This window comes from Amblyomma mixtum, chromosome 4 (genome assembly GCF_055824585.1).
Source record: "Amblyomma mixtum isolate Tamu chromosome 4, ASM5582458v1, whole genome shotgun sequence".
Classification (NCBI taxonomy): domain Eukaryota; kingdom Metazoa; phylum Arthropoda; class Arachnida; order Ixodida; family Ixodidae; genus Amblyomma; species Amblyomma mixtum.
The window spans coordinates 158,787,865-158,804,842 of record NC_143015.1 but is presented as its reverse complement, the minus strand read 5'-3'; the positions used below and the strand labels follow the sequence as shown (position 1 = coordinate 158,804,842).

Sequence of the window (16,978 nt, the reverse complement as noted above, 5' to 3'; positions counted from 1 at the left end):
GGAAAAAGTATATAAAGGCGCAGGGCACAGGAAACAACCCCCCCCCCCCCCCCTCCCTCAAAAAAAAAGAGAACAAAGGTTGAAACTTAAAAACCATACTGCGCATGCACATCACAGTCGAGTCGTGACGTCTTTTTCAACGAAATTCGAAGAGTATCTTCGATAGTAGACGGCACTCCCCTATCTCCTGGACCTCACACAATGCCAAAAAAGCCTGACTCGTCAACTACCAAACTGATAGATGGTGTAGCAACACGCTCATATGCTTCCCCACTTATAAAGTCAAGTCTTCTGTTTAATCACTCTGATCGAATCTTTAGGAAGACGGTGGAGGCCTTTATGATCAGGAAGAATGCAGATGTTTCACTTGCCACATAGCGCTAAAAAGACACGGACACAAGAGAGACACAGGACGGGCGCTAGCGCCCGTCCTGTGTCTCTCTTGTGTCCGTGTCTTTTTAGCGATATATGTGGCAAGTGAACCATCACCAACTCGCCCAAGCTTCTACTCTGACTATACTGATGCAGATGAGCGTGTTGCTTCACCATACATCAATTTCGTAGATAAGGAGCCACGCTTTCGTGGCAACTGTATAAGGTCAAGGAGATAGGGGAGTGCCGTCTACTATGGAATATGGACTTCGAATTTCATTGAAAAATATGTCATGACTCGACTACGATGTGCATGCGCAGTATGTTTTTTAGTTTTAATTTTGCTTTTCTGTTTTCTGGATTGTTCACTGTGTCCTGCGCCTTCATATACTTTTCCGAGAATGTAATAACCAGTTGTTAGTCCGCGTCTGTGTCGTCTCCAGACTTCTGTTTCTCTTGTTTCCTGCGCTGCTTAAGAAACCGTTACCAACTAGCCCACTTTTATGTTCTCGTAAACAAATCTTTGCATTTTTTATTTTGTATAGCGATATGCAAGAAAAAAGAAAACGCATATCACTGAAACCCATCTGCGTTCTAATTTTTTTTTGTCCTGAACCCGTTTGAACCGGTTCGAGACGGTCCGAACCGGTTCGAACCGGAACGGAATGGCCCTCTGGAGCCGAACCCGGAACTGAACCCGAAAGGCGTGAACCCGAACCCGAACCGAACCCGAAAAAATACCGGTTCGACACCCTGATCCTACTGTACACGTTTTAACGAGCATATAGCATTCCACATGGCGCGTCTACTTGGCGATGAGCATTTTGTTTCATACACACGTCTCTCAAATTTATCGAAATACCTTTGACTACATTTTCTTAATCTATCATTTTCAACCTCAATCGCCCCGCTTTTGGCACATAATGGCCTTCGTTGCTGATGTGCCGCAAAACCCAAAGGCAACCTGCAATGGCCAGGCGGCGGTAGTGAGCCTTAAACTGGACCTATGCGTTCAGCACTACTTACGCCTGAGCCGAGTAACTTAAAAACAGTCACGTATAATAAAAGAGCGCAAGGGAACGGCGGGGGTAGACAGAGGAACGAATTAAAATGAAAAGGGTGCTAGTTGGGGCCCCAGCGCCGTGGTAGATTAGAAACTGGGCGCTTATGACAGAAGGCCTTTTGATAGTCTGTTAGGACGAGAATAAGACGATGTCGAGGAAAGAGCTCCACGCCATGGACAATGGTTGCGAGCTACGCTGACGGAATTGTTCAGGGATGAGAAGCGTCGAATCACGCATAGCCACCCAACAAGCGGGCTGTGACATCAAATGCACCAGATTACGAGCAAAAACAAAACGGGGTCAGTTGAAACACGGAACATCATCGCAGCGCAAGTTTGCGAACGAGCGCACTCATTTCAAACGCTACATCACTCCCGCGAACTACCGCTTTGCCCACACTTATATACAGACAATATACGCAGCCTCCGATCTCGCCAGTTACCACAGTTGTGGTTTTCAAAATAATTATAAAATCGCAAAGCCAAAATAACTATTTTAGCAGTATTTCGTAAGATGCCGTTCTTTAACTTCGTTCGTTTAATTAAAAATTATCTATCCTACTAATTACAAACCATACGTTGCGTGTCAGTGTGGATAAACCTGACACACCGTGACCTGACAGCACGCTGCGAACTGTCAAGAGAAAGCGTCATCTACTGCTAGCCGCGAAAGACTGCTTTAGCGAGTACGCTTTTTCACTTGCAGATGGCGTTACACGTCTAGCAACGCGCAGGTAGATAAACGGCGGCGGTCGCTTCACGACTCATTTATCAGCTTCCCTTCACTTTCCTTCTATTCTTCAGCTCTCTTGCACGACGGGAGATATCCGCAATATTGCCATCTTAAAAATAAAAAAATAAAAGATAATACCAGCGTGGCCCAGACGTCGGCCGAATAGCGGATGGCGTTTTTATCAAGCGACGTCATGTCGTGGGAATGATTCATTCTCAACTAATAGCCGTTTTCCTTTATTTATTGTCCTCATTCAGCCAAAGTGCTGTTGCTCTCTTGATTAAATCGCGTTACTGGAATTCAGCAGAGCAGAGGGCAAATCAAGCATCAATACCGGGATAATACATCACACAAAGGCGACAGCAAGTCAAGGCTGCCAATGCGTACCCACTTTTGCGTGCAAAGAAAGAAACGCATACAAGATTGATACGAACACTTGTAACTTTATTCCCAATACTTTGCATGCGGTCACTATTGAATCATTTTGAGTTGAAGCTCACACGTGCGGGCAGTTTGTCACCCGTACGGGCAGGCTCGAAACCGAAACTGATAAGCGAAGAGGAATTGAATGGTGCACTTTCATTGGTCGCGACAACCCACGTGATGCGACCGGCGCGGCCGTTGTCTCCGAGAGAGTGTGGCGAGGGTGAAGGGAGTAAGTACGGCGAGGATGCTTGATTTGCGCGGAAGAAGAAAGGAGGAATAAGGCACGCAAGAAAGAGAGGAAAGAGCGAGAGAAATAAAGAAAGGAGTTGTAAAAAAGAGAGGAGGTTGCGAGACAGCGGCTGGCCCGGTCGTCTGGTTTGGGGAGCGGGCGGCCAGCGAGACGAGCGGCAGCAGGCATCGGTCCGGCCAGCAGGCCCCTGCGCGGTGTGCGAGTTGTGAATCGTCGGCGACGGGTAGAGCTTCACCCTCGTTCGGGCGGCGTTGGTGCCAGTGTGTGCGGCCTGCGAACCGAGACCGCGGGACACGGAAAGTTCGCGCCCGGGTGCTGAACAAGGCAGGAAACGCACGAGAGCGGCGAAAAAGGTGAGTACTGTCTCATCCTGCACGCTTTGCAGTGCCGGCTTTGTTCGCCGATGGGCGGCTGGCGAGAGTGGCCACCATCGCTGGCTGCAGCCCGTCGTGTTTTCGGGGGTGGGTCTCCCTTCTCGTAGTCGCGAAGGGTCGCCGCGTCTGTTGACTCACCGCCATCCGGTCCCCCCCTCGCTGCCGTTTTTTTGCTGCCCCTTCCGACGATCACACCTATGCGCTCCTCCGCACGCTATCCTGCTTTTTTTATACCTTTAAAAACCCGGGCTGGCGACCTTTTTTTTTTTTTGTTTTAGGCGCGCTGTCGCTAGACGTGCGGGGCGCGCAGCCTGGGATCCTCGATTTTTTTAGTTTTTTTTTTCGTCTCGTTTCATTCACTCCGAGTCGCGTGCACGCCCGCAGCTGTCAAACAAAAGCCGGCACGCCGGTTTTGACAGGGCGCGTCTCGATTTCTCGGCCGGGAACGAAGCCAAGTCGGCGGCGGTGGCGTGAACGACCTGTGTGAGACCGCGCGACCGGATCCTGAAATTCACTGTATCAGCGAGCGCTCGTAGTGCGTGCCCTCTAAAATTCTCGCACAATTATTAATTAGTTAAAACGCCTCTTAATGCCGCTGTAGTTACTTCTCCATCTTTTGATGGCGGTGAATTACAGTCAAAAGGAAAGCATTTACGTGATAATCCGGGCTACGGAAGTTTTGTGGCAGTGTTCGGTGGGTGTGATTGCTTAGCAGAAACTTCTTACTTCACTTCTAATCTCTCACGGGACCGAATACCTTTTGGTGATCGTCCGTTCTATTATATCGCTTTACGTTTGCGCAAGATGTGCCTATTCTTCTGTGCGCAGTGACCAATGCTGCAACATCACTCAATGAAGCAAGCCGTGCGATTTCTGAAACTATATTCCTGTAGCAGGTGACTTGGGCGCATGTTTCATGAAGCTTCGAGTAGTGGTTATCGATTGGAAACTATAGAAAGAAAGATTGCCACCGCTGAGTTTTTCCTCTCTTTCTTATCCTTTGTTCACTTCGTCCACTCCTGCGTCGGGATCGCGCTCTAATGGCTCAAGCCTCTACCTAATAACTCCCAGCTTTAAACGCACACTCACCGTTTTCCTGTTGGACATCTGATAACGTGAGGTCACTGAACGCACTGTGCTTAAATCCCAGCCTCTCGTTGTTATTGTAAGCTTTAATTCCGTGTCCACCTGTTGTTCGCACCTTTTTTTTTTTTTTTTGATCAGCAGCGGGATTACCTTGTGCAATATATAATGAAGATGTTGTATCGGGCTTATCTCTTCGTCAGTTCCTGCTATTGTGCCTGCCACTCGTATCAGCGGCCGTCACTTGATCGATACAGCTGCAGCTTGTCGGACGAGACAAATAAGATTGAGCATCGCGGGGATATATTGTTCCCCCGAAGTGTGTCGTCCCAATATAAGGAAAAATGAAATCTTGCTACGCGTGCACGTATACGGTCAGGCAGATATATCATAAGCGCTGTCATTTCGGTGCCCTACTTTGGTCGCCAAACGCGCTCAGGACTCTAAATGCGTTGATGCCATGGATATTCAATATTCTCTGCCATCTATCAGGCCATATTAAGGGACGTTGCATGTTGCCACCGTATCTGACTGCAGTTTTAATTAGTTCTGTGACTAATCGAGCACAAAGTTCATTAGAGGTCGGGGTTATTGACTTCTCATTATCATGCTACGGATTAATTAAAAAAGGTCGTTTACCTTGAAAATGCTTCTTGTTGTTTGCGATCTTTTTTTATGCTTTCTCTTATTTGTTTCTGCGATCCATTGTAAATGTGATTTTAAGCTTTGTTACCGTAATACAGGTTTATTTTGAACTAGGTGGCGGTTCCGACTGCTATTAACAGCCAACCACCGTCGAGCTCGCGGACATTGAATCGATTTTCTGTTTTTTTTTTTTGTTTTTGGAAGGAGAGGGGGGGGCATTTTTAGCAAATTCTTTGCTGTAACCCAGTCAGCTTACTTCAACCCGAGCGCATCCTCGCTCAGCTCATCAAGGCCGCGGCGTTATCCCTGACGGCGTTCGAACCTACGACCTTGTCCATCCCGTTCCAATACGGCACCAACACCGGGTACCCGTCCTCGTTTTGTGTCGCCCCGTAATAAACCACTTTCACTCCGCCCTTCGATGGCGTCACTAACCATGTCGCGGCGCCGAGAGGCCCCGTAACCGAGTGCCCGCGACTGTTTCCGATTTCCTGTTTTGGCCGCTGCAGCGCGCACGCTCGAGTGACATGCAAATTCGCGCGGACGGGGATCCGCCCATCACCGCTCCGTGAACGAAGCGCGCGTCCACGACCAGCAAACCTGCTCGGCAGTGCAGCGCGCTTTGGCGAAATCAATGCACCACGGAGGCGCGTAATCGATTCTCGGAACCTCGAAGCTTACTCACCGCCTCGAACTCTCCGTTCACTTTTCTGTGTGGAGCGGTACGTCACGACTACGGTGTCAGTTCGGTGCACGAACGACCGTGCAGGAAGGCAGTGACAGTGTAAAGGGAAATGTAAAGCGTTTGAGATTCTTTTTTTTTTTTCTTACTAGCCGCGGTTGCGCAGCAGCTGCTTGGCGTTTGGCTGCTGAGGAGGCGGTATAGCGGATTCGATCCTAGCTGCATTTAAGTGAAGGTGGAACGCGTGAACTTAGTGTACTGGAGCTCGTTAAATGGCCAGGTAACGGAGTGGATTCCAAGAGAAGGCAAACGTACACGCTGGAGACAAATACTCCTTATATGGGACTAAAAAGGGAGTACTTTTTATTTTTAGTTCTTTCTTTGGTCCCACAATAATTTTTGTCCTCTGTCGCACATCCGTTACTATTTTCTTTTAAGTTAAGAACAACGCAGCGAGCCATGGAAAGAAAAATTATCCGTGTAGCGTTAAGAGATCGGAAGCGGGCAGAGTGGGTGAGGGAACAAACGCGGGTTAATGACATCCTAGTTGAAATCAAGAGGAAGAAATGGGCCTGGGCAGGGCATGTAATGCGAAGGCAAGATAACCGCTGGTCATTTAAGGGTAACGGTGTGGATTCCAAGAGAAGGCAATCGTAGCAGGGGGCGGATGAGATTGAGAAGTTTGCAGGGATACCGTGGCCGCAACTGGCAAAGGACAGGGTTAACTGGAGAGACATGGCAGAGGCCTTTGCCCTGCAGTGGGCTAATTAAGTCAGGCTGATAATGATTATGATGATTGAGTAGGCTGCCGTACGTAGATAGGATTATCCTAATTCCTTCCACCAGTGAATGCATCCGTCAATCAATCCATTCATCCACCTATTCTTTGCGTGCGTATCTTCCTGCAGCTGACCTCAACCGATCTCGGATTGCACACGAGGTTGTTGCACCGGCGATGACCAACAACGCGCTTCCTGACGTGTTTATTAATTTTTATTTCCGATGACGCATCCGTTGCTTATTGCATTAGAACGCCATGCGTGCTGTCCTGTACCTTCGTAACCTTCGAATGACGACCTCGGCGCGAGGTGAAAAGGATGAGGCCACGGAAACAAAAAGCTCAGCGATTGAGACCGGCGAGAGTGGCTGATAAGGTCATTGTCACTGCTCTGATTTTTTTTTCTTCGAACTTGAAGGGGTTACAGAGAAGTGTGGCAGTCGAAGCGCACGCGTGTTTATCTCTCAAGTGGACGGAAGATTCGCTGCATCGTCTGATTCTAATCGGCCTAGCATAGTTTCTTTGTATTATCTAGAGAGAAAGCTGGCGCAGCCGTCTATGCGAGTTTCATAAGGGGCACTTCACGCATCGCGGGAATGCCGGGAAGACGAAAGTTTCGTATTTGGCTTGGCTAGTGTTTTTGAAATTGAAAATTGCGCGTGTCATGCGCATGCGCGCAGACACTCGGCAACCCGGAAACGAAACGTTCTGCTGCACCTAATTGTTTACAACCATGGGACAAACGGAAAATCAGGCTGCTGGTTTCAACGAAAGCAGAAAATTGCTAGACGCTGAATCGAAAATTCTTCTGTGAGGAAAGGAAATGGTGCGGTACCTGTCTCGCATATCTCGATGGACACCCGAACCGCACCGTAAGGGAAGGGATAAAGGAGGGAGTGAAAGAAGAAAGAGAGAATTAGATGCCGTAGTGGAGGTCTCCGGAATAATGTCGACCACCTGGGAATCTTTAACGCGCACACACATCGCACAGCACACGGGCGCCTTTTGCGTTCCGCCGCCATCGAAGCGCGGCTGCCGTGGGTCGGGTTCGAATCCGGGTACTCCGGCTCGGTAGACGAGCGCCTCAACCACTGAGCCGAGAACATAGATTCTGCCGCTGGATATAGGCAACTGCAACGCGTTGCTGTCGTCTGCGCGCAGTTGAAATTGTTTTATCGTGTGCTTTTTCGCTTCTCCGATAAATTTAACTCGAGTGTTAGGCTGCTACAGGAACTCTTACAGCATTTCTTCGAAGTTTGCCGAATTGTTACGGTTTCATGCCCAACAATGGCCAAACCAAGTACGAAACCTAATCTTCCCGGCATTCCCTGCGCCGCTGAATAATGGATGAACTGCAGCGCCGCCTGCTTTCCCCCCTAGGTCATGTTGAGAAACTCCATGCTACGCAGACCTTTTTGCGGCGTACGCAAAATTCAGCGCCTGGATAAGCCACGCGCAGTGCCCAGAAGCACGCGTCGTCTGCTCTCGTCGATTTCTAACGCGCCCTCCCAGAGTGTTGCTGTTGCCCCCCTCCTCCTCCTCCTCCGCTTTTATCGATTCGAGGCAAAGTTACGCCAGACGGCGCCACCAGCCTCGTTCCTCTACCTCCTCTCGCGGCGTCCGTAAGCAGGGCCGCACCACTGGCTTTTAATGTGGAATGTGGAAACTGCACGTCATCATCATTACCAGCCTGACTACTCCCACTGCAGGGCAAAGGCCTCTCCCATGTCTCTCCAATTAACCCTGTCCTTTGCCAGCTGCGGCCACTCTCGGAAACTGCGTGTAACCTCATCTTTTGTTGTTGTTTCAAACCACGAGCAAAGGCAAAGCTATGGTGGCACTCGTTTATCAGTACGCGATGGCAGTGCGTTAGCATTACGTCCAAAGAGCTAATGTTGCCGATTTTAATTAGCGTATTAATCAGCGAGGGCAGATTAGAGTTGGCTGGTACCGTGGAAGGCTCTCCACTTTCCACAGTACACTGTACACACCAGTACCACCTATGTGGGAGTAATAAGGCAGTAAGGTCTCCTCACACTCTTCTATTAAACTCGTGCATTGTTGCGCTTACGAAGGAACTTGGACACAATCAGGGACGACACAGAACAGATGTGCGCAAACTATCAACTGCAAGTTTATTTCTGAGTGCATGTATATATAGGCATTGTCAAGACAAAAACAAAAACAACAACAAATCCGTGATCACATCGTCATGGCAAGATATCTTTTAACGTCCTGTCCAGCAGTAAAAAACATACATTATCTTTCTGACTTAGCTGTTTGTTTTTATTTTTCCAAAAATTCTTTTTCCTGATTTGAGAGCTCGATAGAAGGCACGCTTACACATGGCCCTTCTTTTCCTGATTGTATGCAGTATGCTTCCCAAAGTTCCCTGATTAGCTTCTCTCTTGAACCGAGCAGTATTGCTGTCTGCTTAAAGTGAGGTGTGCAATTTTTGCATCTGGCGCAATGCGCTGCCAGATTTCCCGGTGAGTTGACAAGACTGCAGTTGCGCCTATGTTCTCTGAGCCTCTCATTGAGGCACCTACTGGTCTGGCCAACGTACGTTTGCCCGCATGATAGCGGTATCTTATACACAACACCTTCGCGGCATTCCACGAACTTTGTCTCATGTTTGACGCCACATGACGCCTCTTTCTCGGCATTGTCTTCGTCGTTTACTTTCGCGCACATTGCTTTCAATTTTTTGGGTGCTGAAAAAACAACTTTTACGTCGTGTCTTTGTGCAACCTTTTTCAGGTTGTGGGAAAGTGCATGGACGTATGGGATAACCACAGGCCTCTTCTTTTCTTTGGCATTGCCTTGGTCCTTTGTTCGGACTGTCCTTCTTAGCACTTTCTCTGCCACGGAAACGAGCAAAGGTGTCGGATAGCCTGCTTTTCTCAGGCGTGTTGCCTGCAGATGGAAGCTTTCTTGCATCTTGTGGCTGCATGATTTCTTTATGGCCTGCTCAAAACATGACATGGCCATATTTCGTTTGATCAGCTTGGAATGGGCAGAGTCATACGGTAGTAGGCCTTTCTCATTGCGCGTTTTGTACTGCCAGCATATATGTGGTTCAAGAGTGAGAACTAGATCAAGGAACTGTAGGTTGTTGTTTGCAGGTAGCTCGTGGGTAAATGTGAGCCCCTTGTGGGCTCTTTTGAACTGCTCCAAAGTTTCTTCCAACACGTTGGGCGTGGCAAAGGTTTTATCTGCACAAACCAAAAAGTCGTCTACATAACGGAAGCACTTTGTAACACCAAGCGGTACCAATGTTTTTTCCAACTCTCTGTCCCCTCTGGCAAGGAAGATGTCACAGAGAACGGGGGCTATAGCAGATCCTATGCAAATTCCGTCATTTTGAGAGAAAACAGCACCATTGAACTCGACACACAATGATGAAAGGTATGCTTTCAGCAGAGCAAGGAAATCTGTGGTACTAATGGCGCTCTCATTCATAAACTTCACGCAGCCATATTCTCCAATGCACTCTTCTACGCACTCAAGCACCTGCTCCCGCGGTACACAGTAGAAAAGGTCTGTCACGTCAATGGAGAAACAAGTCACACTGGGATCATTCTTCAGGTATTCGATGACTTCGTTCGAATTTCTGATGACGAACGGGTCTTTCACCGGAAGCTTGTTCAGATGGCACTGGAGGTATCCCGCTATGTTCCTTTGCCATGTGCCCTTATCCTCAACTATAGTTCGGAATGGTGCTCCTGGTTTGTGCGTCTTAATTGAGAAGAATGGCCTCAGAGTAAGCTTCTTGCTGTCCTTAACTGCTTTAGCGAGTTTTTCCAGGCGAGTTTTTCTATTAAAGGTAGTGCGCTAAAGGACAGCTTGCCTCCTTTTTATTCTTTTATGTTTAGAGTGTAGCCACCTGCCGGGTTTGTCTCCGTGGCAACCACACTCAGCTTGCGCATTCCTCCATCAGAGTCCACGATAGGCGCCATCTGGGAACACGCTGAGTGGGTCCAAACACAGTGACGTCATGAGGGACAGCATGTTGACGTCACAGCCATCCTACCAGCGAAGACCAATAATAACGAAGGAACAATGCATTACATTCTCCACCACTTCAGACCGTCGTGGCTAAATCTCGCGGTGCACAGTGGTAACCATCCTCCGACTTTATTTTTTATTTTTCCCTCCCATATCGAAGCTGTCTCGGAGGCCGAAAACTCCAAATTTCCCCTCTCGGCTGAGCAGGATGTCGTCAAGATGGGCAAGAGCTCATTGGAAAGAAAATGTGCATTCTCTAGGTGTAACCTGTGGCCACGTCAATAGGTGCGCCTGGAGCGGGTGCAGTAATGAGGGTGGGCGCGCTATGATCACAGCCGTAGAAATACTTGGGCGGCCTTTAGGTTGAGTTCATCTTGATCCTCGGTTAGACTACACTGAGACATTCTTACCTGTCAACAAGAGCTTTCATGAGGGATGACACTTGTTCATGCTTCTGTGTCTATTTACTAGTTTCTTGCGAGAAACAGCGCAAAAAAAAAAAAAAAAACGAATGCGCAGGGCGAAACATACGAAGACCCATTACGAGCGCTCGTGATTCGTCTTCGTATCTTTTAATCTCCATGTTTTGTTTTTTCGCGCGATTTTTCATAACAGAGCGTTCCCAACTCCTCCTACATTTATTTCTTTATAGGCGGCTCTTCTGTCAACGGACTGTCTTTCGTAACGGAACGTGCCAAATGCGCGGACATATGCCATGTTCGGCAATTACTGTGGTGGGCACTCAGTCTATTAGGTGGGCACCTAAGATCCGTACTTGCTGTGAATGTGAGAGCAGTCTTTTACCTAAAGACCTTTACATTAAAGGAATTTTACCTAGACGGCCTTTACCACAAAGGCTTTTGCCACAACGCCGTTCGACCTAAAGGTCTTTTACAAAAAGACATTTGCCCTGAAGGCCGTCATCCCAAAGGCCTCTGATATGAAGATATCTAACCTGAAGGCCTTTACCATAAAGGCCTTCAACCTAAATGACTTTGTCATTGTCATTAATGACACTACCCTAAACCAGCATAGCCATCACCAAACTTTCAGTCGCGTTTATTACCCGCATCACGTGACCAGTTTCAGAGGCTTCACCACACACCGACGGTTTTCCAGGTTAGACAGGCTATAGTGCTTTCGCATTTGAAAAAATAAACCGCGTCGTTCGATGACTGAACATCGCAAGTTACGATGGCTATGTTTCTCACGCAAACACGCGATATACCTATATAAGAAAGGCCTGCATTGTCACGATGGCCTCAAAACATGTGCGTAAGCTTTAAATCTCGCCGAATCCGGGCAAATAAACAGCCGCCGCTCTTCGATGCGACAAGCGATTGCGTGCATGTCGGTATTCAATAAGCACCTGCGAAGCCTTGGATCGTAAGTACCGCTGAGGATATTTTTCTTTTCTGGTTGTTTGTTTTATTTGTTTATTGCACCGTTTGTTTTTCTCACTCCGCTAACGCCAGACGCGCCTGTCTTCGCGCTCGAGGAAACGAGCGGTTCTCCCAACGTGTCCCCCTTTTTTTCCGCATATCTCGAGTGCAGGTCACGCTTCGCCGCTGCGGCGCTTCAGGTACATGGTTGCACTGCTGTTGACCAGCGTTCCAATACGTTTCGTTTTTTTGTTATCGCGCACCTTCTTCGCATCACGCAACTATGGCCGTGCGCAGACAAGCCGTATAGGCTGCCTGTTGTACTGTTGGCTTGGTTTCGTGTGCTCTTAGCACGCAAACTTCCCAAGTAGCATGTATCATCGGCCTAACAGCCGCCGCGGTGGCTCAGTGGCTATGGTGCTCGGCTGCTGGCCCGAAAGACGCGGGTTCGATCCCGGCCGCGGCGGTTGAATTTCTTTGGAGGAGAAATTCTTGAGGCCCGTGTACTGTGCGATGTCAGTGCACGTTAAAGATCCCCAGGTGGTCGAAATTTCCGGAGCCCTCCACTACGGCGTCTCTCATAGCCTTAGTCGCCTTGGGACGTTACACCCCATAAACCAACCAAACCAACCAATCATTGGCCTAACATTGGAAATGGATGGTTTCGCTCTGGTCCTTTGGAGGACCGGGCTTTGCCAACACGTTTCCAATATTGGGCCAATAACCTGTGCTGCTTGGGTTATATCCATTCCCTGCCACTTGAATGACTGTGCAAAACACGAGGATTATTCGAAAATTTTACAGACGTCCATGCTCTATAGCCAAAGTTTCATTCCTTCAAGAGTTTTAAGCTGTTCAGTGACGCCCCCGGCTTTCACGAAAGGACGTAATACAGTCGCGAGTAATGTGAAAGAGAACACGTGGCGCGCTCTAAATAACGGATTTTACGTTTGTTTCGGCATCAGCCTCGAAAAGAGGAGGTAATAAAGGGCCATGCTGCCAGAGGTAAAGTTCAGAGGAAAAAAATTCTGCATCTAACTCGTGTACTTGGTAATCATATAATAATGAACTGTTCCCGTTCGCGTTGCTTCGGCCTGTATTGCTATACCGTTGTCGTGGCCCAAACCAGAAGTATTCGATAGCGCGGTTTAGGCTGACCACTGTATCAGCAGGTTGCCTTGACCAATTTTTTTCGGCGAAGTGGCCGCGAATTGATTATCGTTCTCTAGCGCACGCCTTTTTACAAAAGGGCGTTCGCTAGAGGAGAGCTTTTACTCCTTTATTTTTTTTAATCCGATCGGCCATATTTCGATGGAGGCGAAATACAAAAGACGCGCGTTTGTTTTCATGCTTAGTTGTCAGTGTCCATTAAAGGTCCTAAGGTGATCGAGATTAATCCGGATCCCTCCACTACGGCGTGGTCACGGTGACCACGGCATAGTGGAGGGCTCCGGATCAGTCTCGATGGCGCGGCTCAGTGGGCTACAACAACGCCATCAGCTGATAATGCACAATGTTGCCGTCATCACCACCTGCTGCATTTCCACAGTCGCCCTCATTCTCATCACTCCACTTGCGGTAAAAAGTTGCTCTGGCGCCTGATAGCCTCAGCGCCACAAAATTAGGGGTGTGCGAATATCAAATTTTTCGAATACGAATCGAATACGAATACTTGGTTCCGAATATCGAATCGAATATCGAATAATCAAGGTCAGATGCATTTAACCACTACAAAACATTATTTGAGCTCCCAAGAACATCACAGTTCAACTATCAGTGATGAAATGAACACAAAAGATGTGTGTGGCTGCACAAAAAGTATCAAAGTCTCGAACATTATTCATAGAAGAGTGGAAATATCAGAGAAGATAGCTAGTACACAGCATTGATTAAGGCTAGCTTGCCATAAGTACAAAAGCGCGTTGCTGGGATGAATATAAAAGGTTTTCGTGAAGGAAAACCGGCTTTCTCCACACGGTCAGGCAGAAGTAGTTAGTTCCCTTCTAGCTGAAGCGACTCCTCCAGCCACAAAAATGCCCTCTCACTTGGCACTGAACTGGCACGTATTGCGAGGTATTTCGTGCACAGCTCTGACTATACCAGCTTCCCACGCATAGCCACAAAGAAGCTCACCAGCGTAGTCAGCTACTGCATGGCCCAACGTTACGCATTGCTCTGGGCGCCGCTATATTGTTATGTCTCTTTTGGTAGGACTTGCGGACCGAAATGAACGCCGGTGCTCGCAATAGAATATTCGGCTGGGTACGAATATTCGCGTCGGATCGAATATTCGAAACAACACGAATACTTAGATTTCGAATCGAATACTAAAAATATACTATTCGAATTATATTCGAAAATTTCGAATATTCGCACACCCCTACACAAAATCCAAAACACGCCAACAATGTTGCGCGACATTCCTGTCTGTGATGTTTTTGGCTCCTAAAGATCCATTAATCGATGAACCAGTCCGCTGATAGCTGGTCAACATTCTTTTCTCGGCGTAGCTGTAGTTTTCTCTTCGTTGGCGCACCGGGAAGAAAGGGGGGGGGGGGGGGGGGGGAGGCTATGCGACGAAGCATGTCCCATCAGAACGTCGCGTGTCGGGTGGGGTCTCGTCCGTCGCATGTGTTTTTGCTTATCACTAGCTGCCGCTGGCAGTGCGCAAGAAAAAGAAGGAAAAAAACGAGGAACGCCGCCGCCGGGTGTGAGACGACATGGGCTGCCACGGCGTGTGTCTGGGCGCCTGCGACGCGTGTGTGCGTGACTTTCGTTTCTCGCCACCGCGTGCCTCTCTTTGCTTGCTTGTTCCTTTTTCATTATTTCTTTCTCTATTCGCTCCTTCTTCTTTCCCAGTGCTTGTCGCTCCGTGCGGAGGCAGCCTTCCATATCGCCCCCTCGACTGGATGTTTTTACTTTGCTCCCTACTTGCCCTGCATCCGGTGTTGTCTCCTTGTAATCTCGCGTCGCCGTATTATTTCTTATCCCCATAACAGACATTTTCTTTCTTTTTTGAAAATGGAACCACGAATGTTATGTAGTACCCGTGCTGCTATCTGTCGGCAAAGTGGAAAAAAAAAGTGCTTTGGACGAGCCCTACTCTGCTTAAATCTGACAGAGTACCAGAAAGCACACGACGAGCTGGACTCGTCATGATCCACAAACGACATTTGACTTATGACGAGCCCGGCTCGTCCAAGTTCTCCAGGGTGTTAAGCGATTTTTTTTCGCGTGATATCAAATCTTTATACTAACATCAGGGACGCTGGAATCCCGCACATATCACGTATTGTCACGTGCCTGCGTATCCGAATATAACATAAAGAGGTCGCTATTGGGCCTGTCCAGTTGCCCATTTAGTCCACAAACACTTGGGATAAGTATAGCGAGCGGCAGCCTAGAAATTTACGTTCGAAAATTTGGTTTGCGCCAATGAAAGGTCAGCTTCTTAGAATTGTTTTTATTCTTCTAGTGCCGCAACCATAAGCAATCTCCTCAGTGCTCAGGCAAGTACGTAGAGGTGTTCTTGGCGAAAAAGAACTGAGTGAGCAAAAAGGCACGCAGCAGAGAAGGCACGGCAAGAAAGCACGGCAGAGAAGATGGCACACAGCGCACAAATGCCAATACCAGCCTACCGAACTGAGCAGTTCCTGACAGGAAGATTGTGCTAGCGTTGCGTACGATTCACGCAAATTCCTTGGTTTGACCTACTTCTTTGGGTGTGATAGAAGGGCACCATAAACGGCACTTACATCGCATGCAAGGCACGAAGCGCTTGACATGCTTCTTCCGGCGTCATGCCTCCCTTTGATCTCCCCGACGTGCGAATACAGGACAGCGTCCAAGATTACAAAAGGCTGAGAAAACAGAACTGGCAGACTGTCTTCGTGGGGTCTCCTTCACATTGTGCAAGGTCTATATATTAAGATGAGGAAACACTTCCAGGTTTTTCTTTTTTTTTCTGCACCGGCCTTTCTCCGCTATCAGGTTGCGTTTTCGCCCCTATAGCCACAGCTGAAGCCATAGAGCGCTGTTCAAGTTATTGCATTATTGAGGGGCTCTTGAAGTTGAAGGTCTCGCAAACGCAAACTGATAGCGGGGCGAGTGCGGTACAGGAGATGAAATGGGTGGGGGTGGAGGCGATAGTTCCTTATGCGCATATGAGGTGTCGAAAGAACGTGACGAAGGACGCACGAAGATACGCCATGTGTGTTCGGAGCCCCTTGTAAAAAATCCTGGCTGCTTGCGCCGTGCCCACTTCTGGGGGTTAGGAGCAATCTAAATTGCAAGAGGAAGCAGGTCAGGTCTTTCGAGCCTAGCGTGGTTGGTGCTGCTTGTCGGTTTTATATATTTATTTAGTGTACCCTTTCACTCCATGAATTGAGGTCTATTAGGGGGTGAACATTGGCGCACAAATACAAAACGAAGATAAAAATGAAATGAAGGAAAAAAAAGAAGCGGGTGTGGGCACCTGTAGAGTCGGGACCCGTTACTAATATCGTAAAAGCACAACTTCACAAATGCAACAGTTAAACAGCCGTACTGGACGAGTCCAGATGTGAGTCCAGATGTGAGTCCAGATGTGAGTCCAGATGTGAGTCCAGATGTGAGTCCAGATGTGAGTCCAGATGTGAGTCCAGATGTGAGTCCAGTTGCTTGAATCTCGGGAAAAACAACGCAGCAACGACAACTCGGAAAACGGAACTATAGAGTGCGTGATGTTTCCGTGTTCAGCGATGCTTTATAAAGCGTGCCGCGCTATTCCTTGCTCCATAAAGTAACGTGTGCGAAGCGTTCACGTGACCATACACGCAGCACTTCCAAGAGAAATCTAATGTGCGGCTGGCGTGAGCAGGGAAATTTTGCACTCCTCACACCAGCGTGCGCTTTTAAAACCCGGCAGCGCGTTGCATGTGAGCTTTTTCTTCTTGCATTCGCCCTATTTGCGGCTGTTTTAAAGGCAGGCACGCATCACGTTCCTCGCAGCCGGTGCCATAAGCGCATAGCTTTTTGGCCTGGATGCGCCATTTTTATTCTAGCTTCTATCTCGTTTCTATTCTCTGCCACCGCAGCGCTCTCGTTTGTGCAGCTATGGTGAGCAATACACAAAGCGGAACACTTTCACAAAGGCTTTCTTTTTTAGTTTTCACTAAAAGAAAGCAGGCTGGCACTCGAGATA

General features: G+C 48.3%; 1 protein-coding gene across 1 annotated transcript in view; it reads left to right on the top strand.

Annotated features, from left to right (window-relative positions):
- Positions 1-2,771: 2,771 nt before the first annotated feature.
- sn (fascin domain-containing protein singed) overlaps positions 2,772-16,978 on the top strand; it is a 77,265-nt gene continuing 63,058 nt past the window's right edge. The window contains exons 1-2 of the mRNA XM_089541879.1: positions 2,772-2,823; positions 2,939-3,197. Coding sequence (XP_089398005.1) covers positions 2,772-2,823; positions 2,939-3,197 — 311 coding nt within the window. The remainder of the gene's footprint in view (positions 2,824-2,938; positions 3,198-16,978) is intronic.